This window comes from Andrographis paniculata, unplaced genomic scaffold (genome assembly GCF_009805555.1).
Source record: "Andrographis paniculata isolate CXL003 unplaced genomic scaffold, ASM980555v1 Contig12END, whole genome shotgun sequence".
NCBI lineage: Eukaryota > Viridiplantae > Streptophyta > Magnoliopsida > Lamiales > Acanthaceae > Andrographis > Andrographis paniculata.
In genome coordinates this window covers 3,706,164-3,729,436 of record NW_026137402.1, presented here as the reverse complement: position 1 = coordinate 3,729,436, position 23,273 = coordinate 3,706,164, and the positions used below count along the sequence as shown (strand labels likewise).

At 31.9% G+C, this 23,273-nt stretch overlaps 2 protein-coding genes across 3 annotated transcripts; both read right to left on the bottom strand.

Moving 5' to 3' along the window:
* Positions 1-847: 847 nt before the first annotated feature.
* LOC127255355 (uncharacterized) lies at positions 848-8,418 on the bottom strand. Its single transcript, XM_051280860.1, has 17 exons — positions 8,128-8,418; positions 7,839-8,020; positions 7,384-7,489; positions 7,159-7,235; positions 6,282-6,369; positions 5,155-5,344; positions 4,514-4,640; positions 4,195-4,275; positions 3,555-3,656; positions 3,366-3,461; positions 2,938-3,012; positions 2,444-2,563; positions 1,788-1,916; positions 1,604-1,681; positions 1,381-1,467; positions 1,218-1,304; positions 848-1,136 (listed from the first exon to the last, which is right to left on the bottom strand). Exons 1-17 carry the CDS (start codon positions 8,357-8,359, stop codon positions 1,086-1,088), a joined length of 1,908 nt encoding a protein of 635 aa, XP_051136817.1. The 5' UTR covers positions 8,360-8,418; the 3' UTR covers positions 848-1,085.
* Positions 8,419-13,558: 5,140 nt separating this feature from the next.
* Positions 13,559-23,064, bottom strand: LOC127254583 (protein CHROMATIN REMODELING 25). 2 transcript variants are annotated; one of them, XM_051279779.1, is made up of 22 exons: positions 22,815-23,064; positions 22,140-22,520; positions 21,765-21,851; positions 21,416-21,656; positions 21,221-21,346; positions 21,072-21,128; positions 20,884-20,970; positions 20,552-20,647; positions 20,313-20,363; positions 19,577-19,651; positions 19,387-19,473; positions 18,557-18,648; positions 18,343-18,475; positions 18,118-18,237; positions 17,921-18,034; positions 17,755-17,838; positions 17,591-17,662; positions 17,396-17,454; positions 17,152-17,311; positions 16,968-17,066; positions 16,047-16,269; positions 13,559-13,690 (listed from the first exon to the last, which is right to left on the bottom strand). In XM_051279779.1, exons 1-22 carry the CDS (start codon positions 22,997-22,999, stop codon positions 13,683-13,685), a joined length of 2,637 nt encoding a protein of 878 aa, XP_051135736.1. In that variant the 5' UTR covers positions 23,000-23,064; the 3' UTR covers positions 13,559-13,682. The 2 variants fall into 2 exon arrangements, with proteins under 2 accessions (XP_051135736.1, XP_051135726.1); XM_051279769.1 differs by lacking the exon at positions 13,559-13,690 and having other exon boundaries at positions 15,740-16,269.
* Between the last annotated feature and the right edge of the window lie 209 nt (positions 23,065-23,273).

Below are 23,273 nucleotides of genomic sequence, written 5' to 3'. Positions count from 1 at the left end.
AAACTACTTCACCCTAACAACATAATAATTCTCTAAAATACTTTAAAATTTTTAATAACTAAGGACAAAAATCTCACAAAAGTTAATACATTGAATGAACATAATCATACTTTTTATTTAATTTAATAAAATATTTTACATCATATTTTTATGCATTTCAGTTTGCAACTTCAATCTCAAAACTCATCTAAATAATGTCAATAATCTTCATTTCACACAAATTCTTATTAAAAAAAAAACAAAACTTATAAAATCGAAAACCCGTCTAAAAAATTAAAATATTTTTACAAAGTGTTTTGAAATTTTTGATTGATTTGAGATTAACAAACCCCCAACCGAATGTAATACCTGCAAACCAGGTTTGACAGGAAAGTCACACTAGACGAACCATGTGTGACAGGTGACGTGAAGCGTCGGGAGTTTAAACCTATGTCCAACCCCACCAGACCATCCCTTACAGGACCCTTGTTTATTTTTATTTTTGATTTAATTATATCTTATCTATAAACATTTTATATATATCAGCATGATGCTGAATTTTAACTGACGCCAATATTTATATGTTGTTATCTAGGTAGATAAGATCATCTAAATTTTCTAAATTAATCTAGTAAATAATGTTGAATGATTTTATTAGGAACTCGCAGTCCTTATTCTTTACTCGGGATAGACCACCGATCAAAAGTAAGATCTGAACTAACTCCACTTCCAGACCATCCTTACGAGACATCTATTTTAGTTATTTATTTTTGAACTCATGATCTCGTGATTTCAAATTCATCCCACACTACCGGACCACTATTCTTTATCAATAGCACCTTCGAAGATAGTTTAATAAAGGCATTCGTACACACTAATATTTATATACCCATTGGTAATATTCCTTATTCTACATACAATAAATCGATACATTTAGAACGAAGCTTAGATAAATAATACCAATTTATTTTTAGTAGTTACAAACAAGAGTACAAATTCAAGCCTTACCTTAACTCATCATCATCGTTGCCAACTTGTCTTATTTCTTCTTCTTCCTCTTGTCGTTACATAAAAAGTCAGAATTCTGCCGTTCCATCATCTTCATTTCATAACTTGGCAGATTGATGTCCGAACGATGGATCGATGCACACCACAACCTACATAAAATAAATAAATAAAAATCGAATCAAATTTCCTACAACTTATCATCGAATCGAATGAAATGTATATATATATACCTTGCCAACACTTTTACCAGAATGGAGATGATCGACTGCATCAGCAACCGAATGAACGCCCAAGAATGTTTTCGGGTCTAATGAAACCTATCGAATATAAATTAACAATGTAGCATCGTCGTAAATCCAAGAAAAGAACATATATATATATATATATATATACCTTGAGCTTCCCGGAGGTGTATAGATCGACTAGCTTATCTAGATGTTGTTGCCAGAATCGGGCATAATGTACTAAGAAAAATCCGGCCTGAAAACAGGGATAGATAAATATGCACCCGAACACAACCAAGTTCTATATATATATATATAGGTTTCAACGGCATAAATGTCGAAGAAAATAAAAATCAGTTGGCGCATTCGATGTATACGTATAGCTTACTTACCACAGTCTGGCTCTTGGCTAGAATCTTTTCGCATAGCCCGGGGTAGTTCCGCGGCTTCCAGCCATGTTCACCTTGATACTACGCAAGTAAGTATATATATATATATTATGTATGCTTGTTAAACTGATTATGAATGGATAGCCATCAATGGAATAATGTTGGGAGGAAATGGTAAAGTGTAAACCTGGGAGATCATCCCGATCACAACCAAGCGTCCGTAAGTTGCCAAGGCGTTCAAACAGAGGTCAAACATGTCGCCACCAACTGACTCGTAAACAATGTTGATGCCTTTGGGGAACTCATTCTTTAGAACCTGAGAAGAGAGAAATATGTCAGTGAAAAATAGTGACTCTTGGATTCCTTCCATTGTTCGATCACTCCAACAAACGATAGTAATCTTAATTGCGCATTGCTGCACTGCACTGTAATATTACCACGATTTTCAAGAATTTCATTTGCACCAGTTTTTCGATGCAATTCTACCACTTACAAGGCATTAACAATACTTTGTATCTCACATCAATCAAGGAAATAACAAACTGCAGTCGATCATTGCGCGCAATTAAAGTTCATTAAAATGCAGAGGCTATATCCTGAAATTTCAATGAAATCAAAACCATGCTGCACAAACTAAAGCAAATTACAATATCGAATGAGCCTAAATATCTTATTCAATGTTCTTAAATTCAAGTCTCCAGTTCTAATATTGTCTGCATACCAGAAATAAAAATTCAATTCCCAACTAAACAAAAGCCTATTAAAACTTCGATGAGCTTTTCCATCTCCAAGCCACATGAGATTATAAAACTTGAGAGATAAGAAAGGTTTCAAGAAACATACAGTCTTAATGTCTTCAACTTTATAGTCGATGACTCGATCCACTCCCAAGTCCTTCAAAAGCTGTGCCTTATCCTTACCTCCGCATGTTGCAATAACTTTATTTCCAGCCAATTTTGCTAGCTGCACTAAGATGATTCATTCACTATTTATTTACTTCACATAAATAGCCCGCTACTCGAAAAATGAACTAAAAGGGTAGCACATAAAAAATTTATATCTATATATAGAAATGAGCAAAGAAAGTATTGCTCGTCTCATCAGCCACCTCTCTAGGGTAGCGATAGTGATGTATTTTAAACAATTGTTTGATCCCAGCACAAATTTTTAGTCACTGTGATCAGGCTCCACCCAACTTACTCATATCTAAAATGGGGAGGCTTTTGTCCGGGTGAATCTATAAAGGAGATATGGGTTTCTTCCGCAATATAATGGATTGAGCAGCATTGTGAAATAAATGTCAACTATGAACATTTAAATACTCGGGATAAGCATACCTGGACGGCAAATTGCCCTGTTCCTCCTGCAGCAGCAGTGACAAGGACCGTCTTTCCTGAGTCCATTTGTGCTGCCTGCAGTAGCCAAATGATTCAACAAGATTAATGCAGTTAAAAACAAATGATCATTGAAACAAGGAATTGATCTACAACCAATTCCACTTTCTTTTAAGAATTGAATAACAAAATAAAATAACTAAGACGAACATTAATTGCATATCAAATCACAGCACAAAGAACACCATTTGTGCTGCCTGCAGTAGCCAAATGATTCGACAAGATTAATGCAGTTAAAAACAACCAATCATTGAAACAAGGAATTGATCTACATCCAATTCCACTTTCAAGTTTGTCTTCAGAATTGAATAACAAAATAAAATAACCAAGAGGAACATTAATTGCATATCAACCAGTAGTGCAAAGAACACCTTTTCTAAAGCGATGGAGGCGGTTAGGCCAGACGTCAGCAATGCAACAACTTCTGGATCTGGTCTTGCCACAGGAAGGATGTGTTTGGAATGTACCTAATTTAAAGAGAAATATGTGATCATAAGCAAGTGAAGAGGCTCTTCTGAAAGTGAAAGGAATGCTCATTTCAGAGTATAACAAACATTTACCTTTGTAAATTCAGCATAACTTCCAAATGTCATGATTGCAGCTGGAGTGCCAACTTTTAAGTGCTTAACTGAATCCCCTACAGCAGCAATTATGCCAACAGCCTGAAGAAAAATATCAAAACTGTGAATCAATCCTGGAGGTTTTAACAGAACTTTTTTGCAATTGCCAATATCATTCAACTGAATATGGAAGTGACTGATGCACAAACAATAAGGTTCACTTTAAAGTAATAGAAAATAGAATAAGTGTTGATATGATACACAGTAACACAAAATAGAAGCATTTGTAATGCTTTATACAACGACATCATAACCACATGTTCCTAAAAATCATTCATTTAACAGATTGATTTATCACATCAAATCCTCAATATAGCTGAGTTTTCTACAATAAATTTAAACATAACAATTTAAAAAATAATAATAATAATAATAATAACACAAAATAGAAGGATTTGTAATGCTTTATAAAACGACATCATAACCACATGTTCCTAAAAATCATTCATTAACAGATTGATTTATCACATCAAATCCTCAATATAGCTGAGTTTTCTGCAATAAATTTAAACATAACAATTTAAAAAAAAAAAATAATAATAATAATAATAATAACAAGAAGGCTTAGAATCTGTCTAACCTCAAAGCCAGCATCAAATGGAAGGCGGGAAGCAATCTCTTTACTCCCCCCGCTGAAATACCTTCCTGAGCTAAAATTTACCTGTATGAAATGTTCATTTATTAATGTGTGCGTGTGAGATAGAGAGAGTCATTAACACAATCAATCCCTTACTTTCAAGTGCAACTAAAATACCTTAGCTAGGCAAGACTGTAAATTAAGTTAACGTTCATAAACAAAGTGCCCAAAAGCTAAACTCTAGGCATATATTAGTTCTTTTTTTAAGGTAAGCAACAAAAGCATAAAGTAATGGTGATTATAAATGTGAGAGAAAACTTACATCACTAGCATTAACTCCAGCATATATAATTTTCAAGAGAACATCATTTGCTTCAAGTGGAAATCTCAATGATGTCCGGACCACACTTGTTGCACTACGGAAGTTCTGACTCAGAGTGTGAACAATTCTATAGACAAGATGGGGAGTGCAAATGTTAAAAATATATAAATCAAAATCAATATATTGGAATAGTGACCTGTCCAATAAATACAAGTCAAGAAGAATGGATGCATGTTCACTTATTAAAACTGGAATAAACATGACAAGAAAAGAAGGTGACCGTAATGACAAGTATATTAACAATATAAAAAATAGAACTACAAGGGCAACTTATTTAAAAATGTGGAATAATTGTTGGGTTTGCGGAATCCTTTCAAATATTTTCTATGCAGGTAAAGATTTCATCATTTGTTACAAGATTCAATATTCCTTGAGGAAATTCCATTTGTAGCACCCCAAACTTTTGTGGACAAGAGTGCTGGGAGGAATAAAACCAACCAAACAGAACTATAATCACAACTTGGCTGTTCATTTTATGTGATAATCCCGAAATTCAAATAATACCAATTTTTATTTATGCCAACAAAAATTTATCTTCATTTTCACAGGCAAAAGTAAACGGTTTTTTACTTTTGACTTACATCTTCTCAAAACTTTGGGGAATCTGGATATTCACTGGGGCCACATCAACATATTTTCTTCTTGTCGTCCTTGGGTGTACACGGAATTTTTCTTCTTCATCAGGACTTGGCCAATACTCCAAGCCCCTTCGGTTAGAGATCCACAAGCAAGCCCCAGCTTTAGTTTCATTGCTAATAAGTTCAAAGGCACCTGAATAAGATAGGAATTTAGAATCACTACAAAGCCCTGAACCACATCTAAAGCATTATTCGTTTTGTATGAGCTCCTATAGGGGGGGCGGGGGTGGATGCCCAATGGGAGTAGAACTCACGTACACATTTCCAAACTCCCCTCCTGGATATTTGTATTTCATTGGATATAAACCTTTATAGGCTTTGCAATGTGCAAGCATATAACATAATGCATGAGGAAATCAAAATATGTACACACACTAGGAAATGTGCAATTACTAAGCGACAAGAAATCACATTAGGAAATGAATTTTCTGACAACCAAAATATATGCAACACATTAAAGTTCCATAATCCAAAACTACAGTCAAGAATGGTAAAACAAGGATAGGACATCATGCTTTCTGGTCAAACCAACCAGAAAAGTAGTTAAGATTGTGCTTATGTTTCTGACTACAATGGCACTATGAACCAATCTTTACCTTCTGAAAAAATAAGACCAAAGCAATTCAAGACATCATGATGCAACAAAAGAAATTGATGTTTAGGCTATTACTGACAAATAACAGAAAGCAAAGTTCGCGGAGTGTAAAACTTACAAAAAATATAAAAAATAAAAAAATAAAAATCACTGTTTTCTTCTGTGAATAATTTTGACAAGACCAAACTAACTCATATTAGATCATTATTACTCATATCCATCTACATACACACTGATTGTAAAAATTGTGCAAAGATGACATAATATAAGTATATACTTCACTGTTAAAAGCTACAGTGTGAATTGTGTTCCTATTGTGTTTCACCAGTATAGAATTTCATATACAGAAAATATATGTGCTATGGTAACAGTAAAATTATCCCAAGCTATTAAAATTGGTATAAATTTCCAATAAATAGATGATGAAGGCAATCCTGCGCATACTGGATAACATATTATTTTGAGTAATATTTACCTTTCACAACCATTTCCATTGGCACATAGCCCCCGACCAATTTGATAAACTTAGGATCTACCTTAGCTGCCAACTCAGTCTGAACAAACTGCAGCAGATAAAACTAAAAGTAAATAAACAGTCTTTGCATTTGCCTGTAGTCAGTCTAGAGTTCAGGTAAGATGGCTATCATAAAGCAATTACATATTACCAAGTAGATGACGTTTCTGCAGTATTAGTAATATCTAATGCAAAATTTTAGAAAGCATGGTATAGTGAAAGGAGAACAGGTCAAGAAAATTTCAGCAACTCTATATCCAAGTTAACAAATTTTATAAATTGATTTCAAGTTAAAACAGTATAGATGCTTAAAAGTACACTTACAATCATAGCTTTAACCGAGACAATACATAATAACAACTCACGTTGCTTCCAAGGTCTTGTCAAAACAGATAGAAATTTTAAGAATTTAACAGTAATTGAAAATCTATGATAATGTAAATGACTGTGCTTCTAAATTTTCATTCAATGGTTGCTGTTTGATTGCTCATATGCTCTTTTTGTATCCAATTCTTTTCTAGCAGAAGAAGTGGATATAGGAATATATGGTTCCATGTACTAGAAGTTAGAAATGATCGTTCTTGAGTTAAGGATCTAAGTCACTTGGCAAAATTAAGAACTACACAGCTCCCTGACTCTGTGGTGTTCCATCACAGCAACAACATTTTTTTTCTCCTCTCTCTCTCCTACAAGTCATTAGCTATATTTAAGAATGCTAGACAAGAAGGTTAGTATCATCTTCAACGTAAAAATGGTTTAAGATGAATGCCAAACCTAGATTTGAATTTACATTTTGTAAAGAGTAGTAAGTAATAAAATAACCACGAGGTATGCTCACCTCAGGGCATAGTGCATTTACACGGATTCCTCGACGCTTGTAAAAACCGAGTGATCTTGAGAACATAACTACTCCTCCTGAGGAAACAATTATAACTGATCAGCACAAAAAGGTTACCTGGAACCAAAGAGAAAACAGGCATATATCAAGATTAACTATAATAATCACTGATGCAAAGCAAAAATAGTACAAGAATAAACATACAAAAAGAAAAGATCGATAAACCTTTAGAGCCTGAGTAGATTGGATCAGCATACATTGGATATAACCCTGAGGCAGAGCCGACATTAATAATGACCCCAGGTTTCTCAGATTCTTCCATTACCCTAATCTGAGCACCAAAAGTAATTAGCAATCAGAACCTCCAGAAATCAAATCAAAGATGCTAACAAAAACTATACATGGCAGAACGAAGTCAACAATCCTATTAAATCTGTTGTGATTAAAGCCAGTGGAAGAATCCAACAAAACAACTCCAGGAACAGTTTAAAGATTCAGAAATCCGTTAAAACATGAAATTATTCAAACAAGATTGATTGTTTAACATTATATATGATCCTTAGTTCTATTCCACTTCCAAAAACAATCTTCCACAACTTCACAAACCCCAACTCTAAAAGCCCAATTTGCAGAGCTCCAAGAACACTGACACAATAAAAATACTAAACTCAAGCTCATACCGCAAGTTGAGTGGTGCTAATAACGGCAAGAAAATTGACATCAACGGCGCGTCTCCACGATTTAGATCCATCAGTTTTATCCTTATGAAACATGATAGGAGTCACAATCCCCGCACAGGAAATGCAAACATCCAATCCTCCGTAAGTCTCAACATGCTTCTCGAAAGCCGCAGCCAATCCAGCTTCACATAAAACATAACAGTTCGCAGATTAATTCCACCAGAGCACACAATCAATCGGAAAAACTCTTCCGCACAAAAAATATTCTATCAACACATCTCTAACTAACCTGAATCGGTGACATCGCATTTGACGAAGATTACAGGCGGAAATTCCAATCCGGTTTTGTGGAACTTGGCAACTTCCTTCTCAGCAAGCGAGACCACTTCTCTCCCTCTCTCTCCAGAAAAATCCACAATCGTGATGAAAACTCCTCTCCGTGCTAGAGCCAGCACCAGCGCTTGGCCGATTCCGGCAGCGCCGCCGGTGACAAGTGCGGAATGGCCTGGCCGGAGCTCCATCAAGTCAAAATTTCGGCTGTTATTCCGACGAATAAAATATACAAGCAATTATCGCCAAACACTTTCCATATATATATATTTACACACATCCATATTTGAAGCTTTTTTCTTTTTTTCTTTTTTTTTTTTTTAAATATTAATTTATTTTTAATTATTAATAGTCTTTCGGTCCTAATTAATTGACCGTGGTCCGTGTTACTGAGATAATAATAGTAATTTAAGATATTACTTTATTTTTATTCATATAAATAGTGATATTAATATTTTTAAAATAAAAATTAATATATATGATTTAAAAAATTTAAATATGTATTTTAAATCATGTATCTTACTAAAATATACTATTTTTGTCCGGCTTTAATATCCATTTATTTTTTATCGTATTGATATTTGAATATTAATTATTATATCAAAACATAATATAATTTTTAAAAAAATTATAAAAATGATCTTACAATACTAATAGAAGAATTTTTATAAAAAAAAATTAATTATACAATATATTTTTAATATTAAGTAGAATGAGAAAAAAAGTAAATGTAACTACTGACGGATGAGGAAGTATTATTTTATAGAAAATAAGATTTTATATAATTCAATTAAATAATATTTTTTTATTAATAATTAATATAAATAAATTGTTTTTAAAAAAATAAAAAGAATTTGAATAATTTTTTTTTAAAAAAATAATAAAATTAAACAGTTAAAAGTTTTAATTAAATTAATTTATATTTATTAATTTAATATAAAAAATTATATCCATTAAAATATGACCCAGAAATTATTATAAATGTGTGTCCACTGGGCCGTTTTGTCATTCATTCATTACGGCGACGACCGTACATACTCATATACATACGTAAATACAACTCCGCCACTGGTAAATACCGTATATATTTATATTTGTTTTTTTCAAGGGTGTGTTTGTTTAGGGATTTGAATTTCAAAGTTAGGATTTGAATATAAAAAATTTTGAATTTGAGTAGTTGTATGATGTGATATAAATAGGTGTTGATGTGATATTTTGAATATAAAATTAATTTTTAGTATAATATAAAAAATAATAAATAGGTGTTTAATTTGATATTTTTGGAAAAAAAATAGGATGAATAGTGGATTTAAAATCCCAAACAAACACACCCAGATCTTACAAAATATACTTGTATTTTTTTCTATAAATTTTAATGTGAATGAATAATTACTCTTTCCTTCTATAATATTTTTTAAATAAAAAATATATACTATTATTATAGACATTTAAATTTATGAGTACTTATTTATATAAACAATTATTATATTAAATCAAAATACATGGATTTTATATAAATACTACTAACTACTGCTCACTCAGTTCTTACATTATATGGATCTATTATGGTATATACTGTAATTTAGATAAATAAATTAATTAATAAGTAATTAATAAATATATTAATAAAATAATTATTATATGGTAAAAAATATTATAAATTAAGAGTAAAATATATATATATGTAATTTAATATATAATTAAAATATATAATTATATTTATTAAAAAAGATAAATTATGTAGAATAGATAAAAAAAAATAAGAACAAATTATATGAGATCGAGGGAATACCATTTAAATAATGATCATGCATTCAATAAATTTATTTGGTTTTATGTACACAAAAGTTACAAAATAATGACATTTCAATATTAAAATAAAATGTGTAAAAAATATATATGAGTACTATAAAAAAAAAATTATTAAAGAATTATATAGAAAATAATAGAGGATGTAGACTTATAAATTATTATTTATTAAAACAAAAATAATAAATTACGGGTGAATGTGTTTGTTTAGTGTTTTAATATAATAAATAATACTTTTTCATCCCGAATGTAAATACATATTTAAACTTTTGTAGTAAGTTAAAACAAATATATTCCTTAAGTCCGCTCTAATGTATTCATTTTTTTTTTATAATAAATTAAAGAATAATACTCCTTCCGTTTCATATATTTTGTGCTATTACTGTAGATACGAGAATTTAGGTAAAGTATAATTAGTAAATAATTAATAGTGTATTAATAAAAATAATTACTATTATTTAATAAAAATTATTATAAATTAACATTAAGATAACTAAATAGTTTAATTAAGATTAAAAAAATTATAAAATTTAAATTTAAAGTGTATAATCATATTTCAAAAAAAAATGACAAATTATATAGGACGGACGACAATATAAGATATGGACAAATTATATGTGACGGAGAGAGTATTCCACATCATTCAAATTTATGTTCACTTTATTTTTTTTAGTTGTCAACTTGTCATAAAAAATATTACTAGTTTTTTATTTTTTATCAAAAAAATTAAGTTTTATACTTTTTACCATAAAAAGTATAAAAGAGATAATTATTACTTACTTTTATTAAAACTAGTCCACAAATATTTTAATACACAATTGGATGACGAATATAATAGTATTTTATTTGTTAGTGAAAGTACAAATGAAATAAATATTTTTATAAAAGTTATTGGTATTTTTTATATTTAAATATGATTAATTTTACTATAATATGAAATGAATATTTTTTAGTGGAATCGATGAAAATGGTAAATTTGGTACATTGAGTTGAGACGGAGGGGAATCGTTTTTTAGTGGAAGTGTGTAAAATGGTTTTAATACTTTTGTGTTTTGTACTTTATGTATATGTGTAACGGTAAATTTGAAATTTATTTAAAAATTAAAGTTATATTTATTATACTAGAAAACAAATAGTATTTTTTTTAGTGTGACCGATAAAAATTGTAAGAAAAATATTTTGATTTGGAACTGTTATATCCAAAAATTTGAATATTCTAATTTGGCTTAAGAAAATCGATCGAAAAATGAATATGAGATCCCTAGGGCACTTAAAAAAACCCTAGTAAAAATATTTCTTATCTAGAGAAAATAGATTTAGCTGAAAATAGGTCTGAAAAAACAAACTGAAAAAAAACTTTAAAAATAAAATTTTATTAAAACTTGAAAAAAAAAAAAAAAAAACAAACTGAAAAGTACATATAAAACCAAAGTATTGTTGGATATAAAGATGAAAAATAAAGTATTGTCCCATATAATTTCAATCTAATTATTTTTTTCCAAAACGATTCCTAATATATAATATTCTCTTCGTCCGGTTCTAAGATTTTATTTACTTTTTTGTCATTGTATTTAACATTAAAAATATTCTTATATTTGTATAATTTTATAAGATACTAATAGAAATATTTTTTTTTTCTTGTACTACTGTTGATGTAATTTTTCAACAAAAATAAAGTAAAATTCAAAGATATAGAAAATATCCTTAAACTTGATTAATTAGTGCCTGAGATTAGGAATCTCTAAACACTGTATGGTACAGAAAATAAACTGGAAAATAAAATACTGAAATTTAAAGTGGTGATCCCCAAATCTGACTTTGCTTTGTTGAAGTTGATTGAAGATGCCTTTTCAGAATAAATCTGAATCCTTAAATAACCTTTGAAGAAAACGGTTTGAACCGCCGTCTGGTCGGTTACAGCAACCGCTGTCAACCGACCACCAATTTCTCCTCTATTGACACGTATTACAACTTCCTTCAACCGTTCCCACCAGTCACAGAACTCAGACCTGCCTCTTACCCGACCTGCCTGTCCACTGCCAAATTTCTTTTGCCCGACTTCGTCCTTCGCCCGACCTGCTTCTTCGCCCGACCTCACTTGGCCGACCTCCGCATCAGCCGCCCTCCGTCTTTGACACTTGGCCGACCTCCGCATCAGCCGCCCTCCGTCTTTGACCGAAGACCTCCGCGTCTGTCCGTACCTCTTCCTTGCCCGACCTTCCTCTTGACAGACCTCCGCGTCTGCCCGACCTTCCTCTTGACAGACCTCCGCGTCTGCCCGACTTCGCCTTCCATCCGATCTACGGTTTACCCGACTTGGGTACACCTTTTTTTTTAGACTCCGCCCGACCTTTCTTCCTTTTCCCGACCTTTATTCTGCCCGACCTCCAGACCTTTTGGCTTTCATTCAGACCCTACCCAGAATCCTACTGCCACTTACTATTATTATTATTTTTTGTGCTTAACAACTACGTTTTCATATAATAATTAATATTCAAATATCAATACGCAAAAAGTGAATGGATCCTTTATAATCAAACGGAGGTAATATATTACTCCCTCTGTCCCGAAACTATAGTCTTGATTATGTTGGACACGAGATTTAAGGAGTATTGATATTACATTGACAGTGGATAAAAGGTGTAGGTAAAAGACATTTTTGCCCTTGTGAGTGTATTAATGTAAAAGGTAGTGGCAATTGTATAATAATAATGAAAAAGTAAGGATAACTATACAGTGATATGATTATTTATGAAAATAAGACTATTGTTTTGAAACAGACAAAAATAATAAACAAGACTATTGTATTAGGACGAAAGAAGTATATTTTATCATCTAAAAAAAATTAACATTAAATATAAAATATTATTTTTATATTAAAAAAATATATTTCAAACCAAAACACTAAACAAACAAATTAATTGAGAATTGTCTATTACTGAATAAGCAAAACCTAATTAAATTCGAAATGTGGGTCCAATTTCGTATTTATTTATTCATGTGTGTATATAATCACACGAATGTTATCCTTCTCAAACATTGGGTCGAAAATATTTTAATATTTTATGAAAAAAACTAATATACTCTTATAAAAAAATGATTAGGACTAAATAATATTGATTCTTGTTTGATCAAATATATTTTTTATTCTTCAATAAAAATACATTATTTATTTGAATAAAATATCTAAAAATAATAAATATAAATATTATAATACTTTCTTTGTCCCGGGTCAAATAATATAAATTGATAAATTATTAATAATAAATTATAATATTATTTTATTATTTTTTATATGAATAGTATTATTGATATTTTAAATATTTTTAATTTTATATCTCAATAAAATATATACAATATAAAAATTATGAATAAAATTTATATAATATAAATAGTTAAAAACATTTATTTTTTATTATCATAAATTAATTTTATAAAACAAAAAAAAAAAAAAAAAAAAAAAGAAGAAGAAGAAGATAGAAATAAATCTGTGCTAGTATTCTAACAGGCGACTTCTACTATATTTATATATAAAATTCAACAAAATAATGATAACACAAAATACAAAAACAAATATGGCAAGATGAAAATGCAAAAACACATGAAGTATGTTATAATAATACTAATATGAAATAATTTTATACGACATTGACAGTACCGCAGCCGTTACCTGAAAGTGCGCATTGGGTAAACCCCTAGCCGAACCTAATATCCTGCAAATCAGACCCGACGAGAAAGTCACACAAGACGAACCATATGTGGCAGGTGACCGAAAACTTAGGGAGTTTAAACTCATGACCTCACGGTCACAAATCTAACTCCTACAAAATGTGTTGTGTTGTTTCATATGTATCCATTAAGAAAATCAATACCAACAACACCACCTACATAGTATTGATTTTTCATTCAACATTATAAAAAATCCGTTTTAATAACTAGCATAAAAATTCTAAAAATTTCTAAATACTAAACAAACACAATAATACACTCTTCGGCCCAATTAAAGGTAACATATTTACAATTTCCGTCTATCCAATTCAGTAGTACTTCTTCCGTCCTCATTACCTTTTTATTTCCGTATGTCCCACTTATTCCGTCACTTTCCTTTTTTTAAAAATATTATACACTTATTTTATTTTGTTTAATTTTAATTATACTAATTAGTTATATTAATTTTAATTTAAAATTATTTTTATTAAATAATAATAATTTTCACTAATATATTCTTAATTATTCATTAATTATACTCCTTATAAATTCTCATGTCTACCGTAAATGGCACATCATATCCCGGACAGAGGAAGTATCAATTTACTATTATAGTAAAAATCATTGCATACTAATACCAAAACATTTTTTAACGTTTATATAAATTACAAATATATCACTGCACATATAATTAATTTATACATAAAGTACATAAGGCAAAAACATAAAAAATCATCTTATACATTTCTATAAATCAATAAAATATTACTCTCTCCGTTCCAAGTCAATATTTTTTTTATCATTTTTATCGATCTCACTTAAAAATATTTATTTCTTATGACATTAAAAATAATCATATATATATATATACACCAAAATATTCTTAATTTTTACATATATTAGAAACATACATTATGTATATCTATGCACAAATTTTCTGCTTGTATATTTTCTAGGGTTAATTCTCCTAAAATCTCAAATTCCTAAATCATTTTCGTTATAAGTTTCTATTTATATAATTTTTTCATTTAGCTCCATATTTATTCCACGTCACTCCCTGTTTGTAATTATTACATATTTTTACCCATTTTACCCTCTAAGTAACTTTTTATTCATATTTTTATCCACCAAATATAATCCAAAACCCTTAAATAAATAATATTTAATTATATTATTTGTTTATCTATAGAACAAATCTATTTATTTTATATAAATAAATTTTGTATATAAAATTTATTTACTTATAACTCAATAATTTTTACAAAATTTGTTATAATACATTAGTTTTTATTATATAAAAATATTTTTTTAAATAAAAATTCATTATTTTCAGCTTGTTTATTATATTACTCATACTTATATTTAATTGAATTCAATATTTTTCTTATAAATATTTTATATAATTATAATGTAAGAGTTATGAGTACTTTTGTATTATATATTTTATTATTATTATTATTATTATTATTATTATTATTATTATTATTATTTCTTGTCAATTATTATTATTTTTTTTTGTAATCTTTTATTTTATACTCCCTCCGTAAGCTAAAATTATACATTTAGAGTGTATAGGTAAAAGTAATGAAATGACATTTTTGCCCGTATTTTTTTTTTTTTATAAAAATAATAATGTAATGTAAAGCAAGAGTATTCGTGGAAAAGAACGGGGTATGTAATAAAATGGTTACTTTGTAATTGAACGTCCCAAAATAGAAATATGTATACTTTCTAGTTGGATGGAAGAAGTATTTAAATTAATAAAAAATATAAATAAATTATAAAAATTATAGTGTAGTTGAAAAAAAGAAAGAAGAATGATAAAGAAATTAAATAAGGGTACTATAGGATTTTTAAGTGAAAGAATAAATTTGTAAAAATAAAGAGTAAAGAAAATAAAATAAATGTATAGAGAATAAATAAGAATATGAATATAAAATTAGGGAGATACTCAAAAATTGTCCTATTTTCTATGTGCAAATTATGACAAACTAACACAGCAATGATTAACTCCAATCAGCCCAGTAATCAATCCAAATATGAGCGGTTGATTAAATAAAATTTATTGAACAAAATAAAACAATAAGAACTCATGCACTTATACTTCCAAAATCACCATAATTCCTTTCTATACGAATATGTAGTAACTAATTAACTATTGGCTATATAATGAAACAATGCTCATTTCATGTGTGGTTTTTTTTGTTGATGAGATGAGATTACTAAGCATCAAGATGATCAAAAACATGTGTATGGTCACACATTATTTGAAATCATCATCAGCATCATTTACGCAGGCAGTCGAGAGTCGACCAAAAGGAATTCGAAAGCAGTTAGACGAGAGCGTCGAAAGAGAGTTACCTTGTGAAGCTTTCGCGCGTTTCGACTGTGGGCTTGGAAGAGTTGGCTTTAGATTGAATGAGGCTCCCTTTTGGTGCCTGTTTGGCACTATTGCTTGTAAGGATGAAGCTTTCCGGGCATTCCATTGGTTTTTGTGATCGTCTACTTCGTCGGCAAGTGGTCTGATAGCTGATTCGATTGGGGCAAGCTTGCCCTCTACTTGGTTTGTGAACACAAATGAAACCTGTAAGCATGTAAGAACAATTAATGTGTTGTAGTAGTTTTGTGTGATAAAAAGCTCGATGGTGTGTTCGTGTTTATATTATTAGTAATGAAGCTAAGACATATAAATAAGCATAGATTCAAATAGTAACTTAATCTAAATAATAGAAATCTCATTTAAATCTTGAAGTAAATATTTAAAATATATTAGCATCCATTTCAAACTCAAATAGTGTTGCAAAAAATACTTGGGTTTATTAAGAGAGATCGAAGATGATAGTAGTCAAATTTGTCCACTGCGACGCTCTCAGCTGAGTTAGAATTGAAAATAGGATTTGCTCACAACGGAGTCAGAGTAAAAAACAAGACTAGACACAGTTAGAGTCGGAATCAAGACAAACAATCACAGGTCGAACATAAATTTTATTGAAACTGAAAAACAAATTTGACAAAAAATGAATTTGGTAGACTGGAATTTGCAGAAGACTTCCGAATACATTCCAAACTGAAGGTACCAAGAGAAACATAACTTTGATACCATGTTATATTTTGAAAAATTTTAAAATTGCGAAACAAAACCTATAAGTAAGCATGAATGCATGATACAAATTCAATTGAGTAAAATGATAATAATTTAATCTAATAGATATAACCAAACAATAATGACCTCATTTAAATACTAGAAATCTAATCTAAACTGTAATAACAGTGTTGGCTTACCTCATTTCCTGCTGAAGACTGAAATATGGAGTCGGGAACAGATGATGGAGAATGGTGATGTCCCCAGAGAGGTAAATCCTCTTCCTTTGGAGATCCAACCTGTCGAACAACCAGTTGTTATATGTTTCTGAGCAAACGGTCGTAATCTAAAGCGACAAATATGAATGTTATGAGGGCAATGGACCTGTTTTTCGTGGGGTTTTAAGTTGTCAAAGCACCCGGATATAGCTGCAAAGCCCCCTATATCAGTCTCTTCATTAGGCTGGACAGACTCACACTCGCTCGTGTCGTTGCTTCCTTGTTGATCGCAACGGTTGCAACACATTTTCTCATGAATTTCGGAGCTGCATTGTTCATTATCATGAGCCTAGCTTCATCAAGTTTATGACTAATGTTGAAGATTAGAAGAATTTAAAGAAATGGATAACCTTGCACTCTCACGAAATGTGAACAAGTCGCGAAGATCCTCTGTGGAAAGGAGATTTCCCTGTTGTAAGAATGAACTCCATGTCATGCAAACAGGATGAACTACAGATTCAACACAGATTATACGTGAAAAGAAACATGTACATGCGTACGCTACCTTTTCAGAATCAAAAGAAACATGTACGTGCGTACGCTACCTTTTCAGAATCTGTTTGCTCTTGCTGTATGACTTTCTGAAGTCCTTCTTTCGACATCTGGCGCTGGTATACCTGAAGAGAAATTGGAGCATCACATAATTGCTTGACGAGTGGCACATATTGAAATAGAGAAGTGAATCCATTTGGAATATACTGCATCGAACCTTTTCTTCAATTGTTCCAGCACTCAAAAACCTATAGATGTAGACTCTCTTCTTCTGTCCATCCCTCCAGACTCTTGCTGCAGCCTGCAGAGTTACTATTTAAATTGAGCATATGATGCCGATTTGAGACAAGCTAACAGTATGATGTTATTGAAGGACAACTTACCTGTTTATCATTGGCTGGATTCCAATCAGGATCGAAAAGAACCAGGCGATTGCCACCGATTAAATTAAGGCCACAGCCTCCGGCTTTGCTGCTCAGAAGAAATGCAAACTCATCCTGAAAAATTTATTGGTAGAGAACCGATTGATGGCCGAACTTGCACAGCATGAACAAGGCTTCTAATAGAAAACATTATGTACCTTAGATGGATCGTTGAAACGATTGACCAACTTCTGTCTCTTGCTGATTGATGTAGTTCCATCAAGTCTTAGATAAGGATATCTTCGTTCTCGACATATTTGAGCAAAAAGATCCAACGTCTACAAGGAAAAGGAAGATAAACAGAATAGGCAAACTTCAGCAAGACATGGTACATTGAATAGATATAAGCATGGTTTACCATTTGGACAGCTAGGAGTCAGTACCTGTGTATAATTTGAAACTAGAACAATTCTATCATCTGTTCTCCGACGGAGTTGAGCAAGCAATCGGGCCAACACATGCATTTTTCCAGAGAGTTCAACCCATGCCCCATCACCACCAGTCCACATTCCAGATCTGAAGAATTTTCATATGATATGAGGAGTCGGCCATTGTAATTCAGCCCGGAAAACAAGAACTCGGAGGTGAAGGACTTACCTTCCAGAGAACATTTCTTGTGGAAAGAAACGCAAGCAATCCTCAAACTCTGACATTCCTGGACTCTTACTTTTTATTGTATCATAAATTAGCTTCAAGTAAATGTATCAGGTGTTAGTTTCTGATCAAAACTGCAGATGGATCATAAAACTGCTACAATAAACATTTTCATAGCAGGATTGAGATCTATGAATATTATTAACCCTTTCCACAGGCTTTCAAGGAGATTAAGTTCAATGGGAGATAGAGACTACTAGAATTATTTTTAAGGCTAGATGCCTCATCCTAAGATGATTATCAATTATATTCACTGAAAATGAGACAATGAAAAGATCAAACACACAGACATGAATGTCAAGTCATATTCATCGCACTGTTTGTGAAAGAAAATATGTATAACTAACCAGGGAATGGATTGCAATGGCTTGTATCGGATCCTCGGGTTACTTGAGCTTTTTATAGCACCTATTGCATGAGCTTATGTGAACATCATTCTACATTTTTGCACTAACAGCAGAGCTTTGGGATGGACTAACCACTCTTTTAGTGACTGATCAAACTAGATTGCACATTTCATAACCTAAATGAATATATAGTGTGGAACTCCATTTCCAGAAGAAATCTTTAAATTAAACTATCTTCATTCTAGAATATTTGGTCTTCGTTGGTATAATGGGAAACTAATGCAGCAATAAACTATTAGTCAACAAAACTTCCGTGATTGATATGAAATCATGATAAGATCTGTTGACCTACAATATAATGGAATGAAACTAAACCTAAAGAGAATTGTATCTACACAGATTCATAATCCTACAATGAAAATGTACCTTGGGGTGATTGCAGAGCTTCTTAAGAGCAGTTATATATGCTAAAATCTTCGAGTGCTTGGCCTCTTCTGTAATCACTCTTTTAACCTGCGCTTGGAAACTTTGACAGTGAGAATTACTTCTCATATGGAGAATGAAACAGAAGGATAAGCTTATGCAAAGTTGCAGACTGCAAGAAAATCAGTCTTACATTTTTTGAATGTATAAAATGGTTGTACAGCACGGCTTGAAGAGGTGTCAACTTGCAGCACACAACTTCGACTAACTGTTGCAAAGGATTGACCGGAAATTAATATGTAAGGACAACAGGAAAATTGTTTTTAGATATCAATAAGGACTCATGGAATGTGACAATAACTCTTCCATAGCAGCAAAAATATCTCAGATTTCAGAATTTCAAGTTCCAGGTTTAGAAGTATGATGTTGGTCATTCAGTAAGAAAAGAACAATATGAAATATACAAAAAATGACGAGATAAGAGAATTTGAACTTTGATCATTAGCCAGATTTTACCAAAAAATGCAAAAAGTTTCAAATGTACCACTATCAACTTTGGTCCTTCATTTGATATTTGTGTATGACAGTAGTGTGCTATTTAAATTAAGAGTAAGTGTGCAAATACATCAAACAAATCAAGACATGCCCCCTTCTGTCTAATGGTAATGTAGAATGAAAAGAATTGTGAAAAAATTATATGTATAGATATCCAGGTAATCTTGGGAACTTTTAGCACCTTGCAGTCCCATTTGAAACAATGGATTCTTTGCCAGTATTAAAAAGTTGGACAATGAGTTCCTCGGACTCAGCAATATTTTTCAGAGAAAATCTAATCAAACCAAAATAACAGACAATTCACTAAACATGACAGCCATGCAACTCATGAGTAACAAGATGCTAAAAGGTATGCACTATACAAATCAGAGTACCTTCGGCGGTAAGTGGTTAGACAGTAGAGCATTAGTCCTCCGCAATATAAACTGCAAACATAAACAAATAAACGGTATGAAATCATGTGAAACTTCAGTGTTGTGGTTTATTTATTGCAATCCACATATGAACTCTGATAAACAAGACATTAGTGAATAATAAAGAAAGTTTGGTACCATAATGGAACTTAATCAACCTTTTGAGAACAGGTTCAAGAACATAGATTTGTGAATGTTACCTGATTTACTTTGGCACTCAGTTCTGCAGATCGCTCGGAACCAAGTTTCTTTTCCTCCTCAGTAGATGTTGGCTCTCGACCACAAATTATTGGCATCTTTAAGGTGAATGGAGAGAATCCATTAGAGCAAATATATAATATATTCTAGAGGAACAATGACTTGACACATAAAAATGCATGTCCTACTGCGCCAATGCTTTGATGTTGAACACAAAAGCACCTTGGATTGCCAAAATTGGGTTTTAAGAATGTATATATATAGAATTATATATAGATATAAAACGGAAGAACAGTGATATTCCTCAGTTTTGAATTCCATGAACATAGTATACCTCATAATAGCGCCGAAAATATGCAGCATCGCCCAATATTCCAGGATTGGTGAAGTTAACCATGGCGTAGAACTCCTCAAGATCATTCTAAGTTTGAGTAGAATACAAGAAAACAAAATTCTTGATAAGCAAATGGAAAAGTTATTACAAAAAGGAAGTAACTGTTAAAGAAGAAAAAAAAGGCTCACTTGCATGGGAGTTCCTGACAATAGAATACGACGCTGGCAGGATAAAGAAGCTAATGCCTGATCCATGAGTAAATTAATTTCATCTCATGTCCACATATTGACTTCAGTTGAGAAAATAAAATCAATATCGAAACATTAGAGTATCTTACTCGATTTGTCAATGTTTGGTCATTCTTTAGCCTGTGAGCCTCATCACATATAAGTAGGTCACAGGATTCACTTTGGCTGAATTTTGAAGAATGCATACGAAACGTCTCATATGAGACAATCAAAACCTGTAACACATCAACTAAGCCGTCAGTTATAACCATTAGCTAAAAATTCACACGGCACCAAGAAACAACCTGCAAAGGACTGCGTGGACTGGTGAAACTGTCAATGCCAGAAACAACATCCTCTCGAGTACTTTCACAAAGAGCAAGAAGCCGCACTCTTTCCCCAACCCATTTCTTGATCTCAGCTTCCCAATTACTAACTAGACTGGTGGGAGTCACAATTATAGCTTTCTTAACCATGGGTTTCCCATCAAATCCCTGGCATAGAAGAGTGTAGAGCAATGTGATTGATTGCAAGGTCTTGCCTAATCTGAACAAGAACAAATCAAAGAAACAGAATATATCAACAGCATGAGGCATAAATTGAAAAACCATTGTTTTAAAAATATAATGTTAATCAAATTAGTGAAATTTTTACCCCATATCATCAGCCAAAATGCACCCGTTGATGTTGGCAGCAGTAAGGATACCGGAAACACAGTCAAACATAAAATGCACCCCTTCTCTGCGAGTAAAATCGGGTGAAACTTCAAATGAATAACGTAAACAACATCACCACAGAAAATTCATCCTTGTTTGTATTTGTCTGGTTGACACTAAAAAAAGTGATAGGAAATCCTTTCATACTGATGCGGTGGGTGGCAGGCCAAGTACAATGGTAATTTTACTACTCTACTAGCATTAATGTCTAGAAAGCATAAATACAACTACCATTGTCCATTAATTCAAGATGCACTTCAATTCACTTAAGGGTTTGAAATTCTAAGACACTTTAAACAATATTTTTCTGTACCTTTGATGTGGCCGGAGAAATTTCACTAGCAATGGATCTACGACTATGGAAGTAAAGATACTGTCTTTCTCTTTGGAATCTTCTGGCAGCCATAATACCAGAGGTTCGATACCGGGAGGCAGTGACACACTCTCCTCTGGATAATCTTCCTCAATGGTAGATGGAGAATTAAACCTGTTTGTGATGTTAACTAACACAGGCCTCGTGGATCCCCACGGCACAAACCTCTTGCGAGCCGAAAGCCGCCGTGCCAGCTGCTCTTTATTCTCAGAATAACCACTTGATGAGGGAGGCTTAAAGGGCTTCCGTAAAGTGGCATCTGCATCAGTCACAGAATACACTCGCGGAAATAGCGATTGCCGCTTAACTTCTAGGTTTCCCCTGATTTAGATACATAATACCATCAGAAGGAAAACAATACATGTAAGGGGCAGCAAAATTAATGCCTGAAACAATAGAAAACTACTGCATTTCATAGTTGCCGATGCTAAAGTCGCTTGCAATGTCAGCTAAGCTTGATGAAGAAAGTTTTGCATAAAATCAAATCCGAAACAATTAAACCCTAGCTTTAGCAATCCAATAACGCGCATACAGCAAGTTTCACCAGATTCAGTGCCTCCGAGTTAGAATCAAACATTGAGGTAATGAGTGAAGCAGATAACGAAGAAAACAAACCTAAGAAGCGCGTCTACGTTTTGCGACTTCCGCCGGCTGTTCTGCGGCGGAGCTGACTTCTGCTCTTCATCGGTAACTGCGTCGGAGTCCTCGGATTCGGACACGGATTCAGCGGAAGTGCGACAGTCGGATTCGGACTCCATTGACTCGGTGGAGTGAGAGGAATATTGTTCATCGTGTTCCATGATTGCTTGCGTCGCCGTGTTTTTTGCACGGTCGGCAGCGGCGCTTCTATCTCTTGCTTTCAAACACAAATTTTGGCGGTGAAATTGATTCGGTACGAACATAATCTTTTCGTCGTATAAATGGATATAGAATTAGAAATACAGTATTAAAAATTTTGAATTAAAATAATCAAATAACACAATATAAACATATTTATATAATATTTTAAATATAAAATTATTTTTAAATATAATATAAAAAATAAAAATTAAATATCATCTTCTTCCATTATCG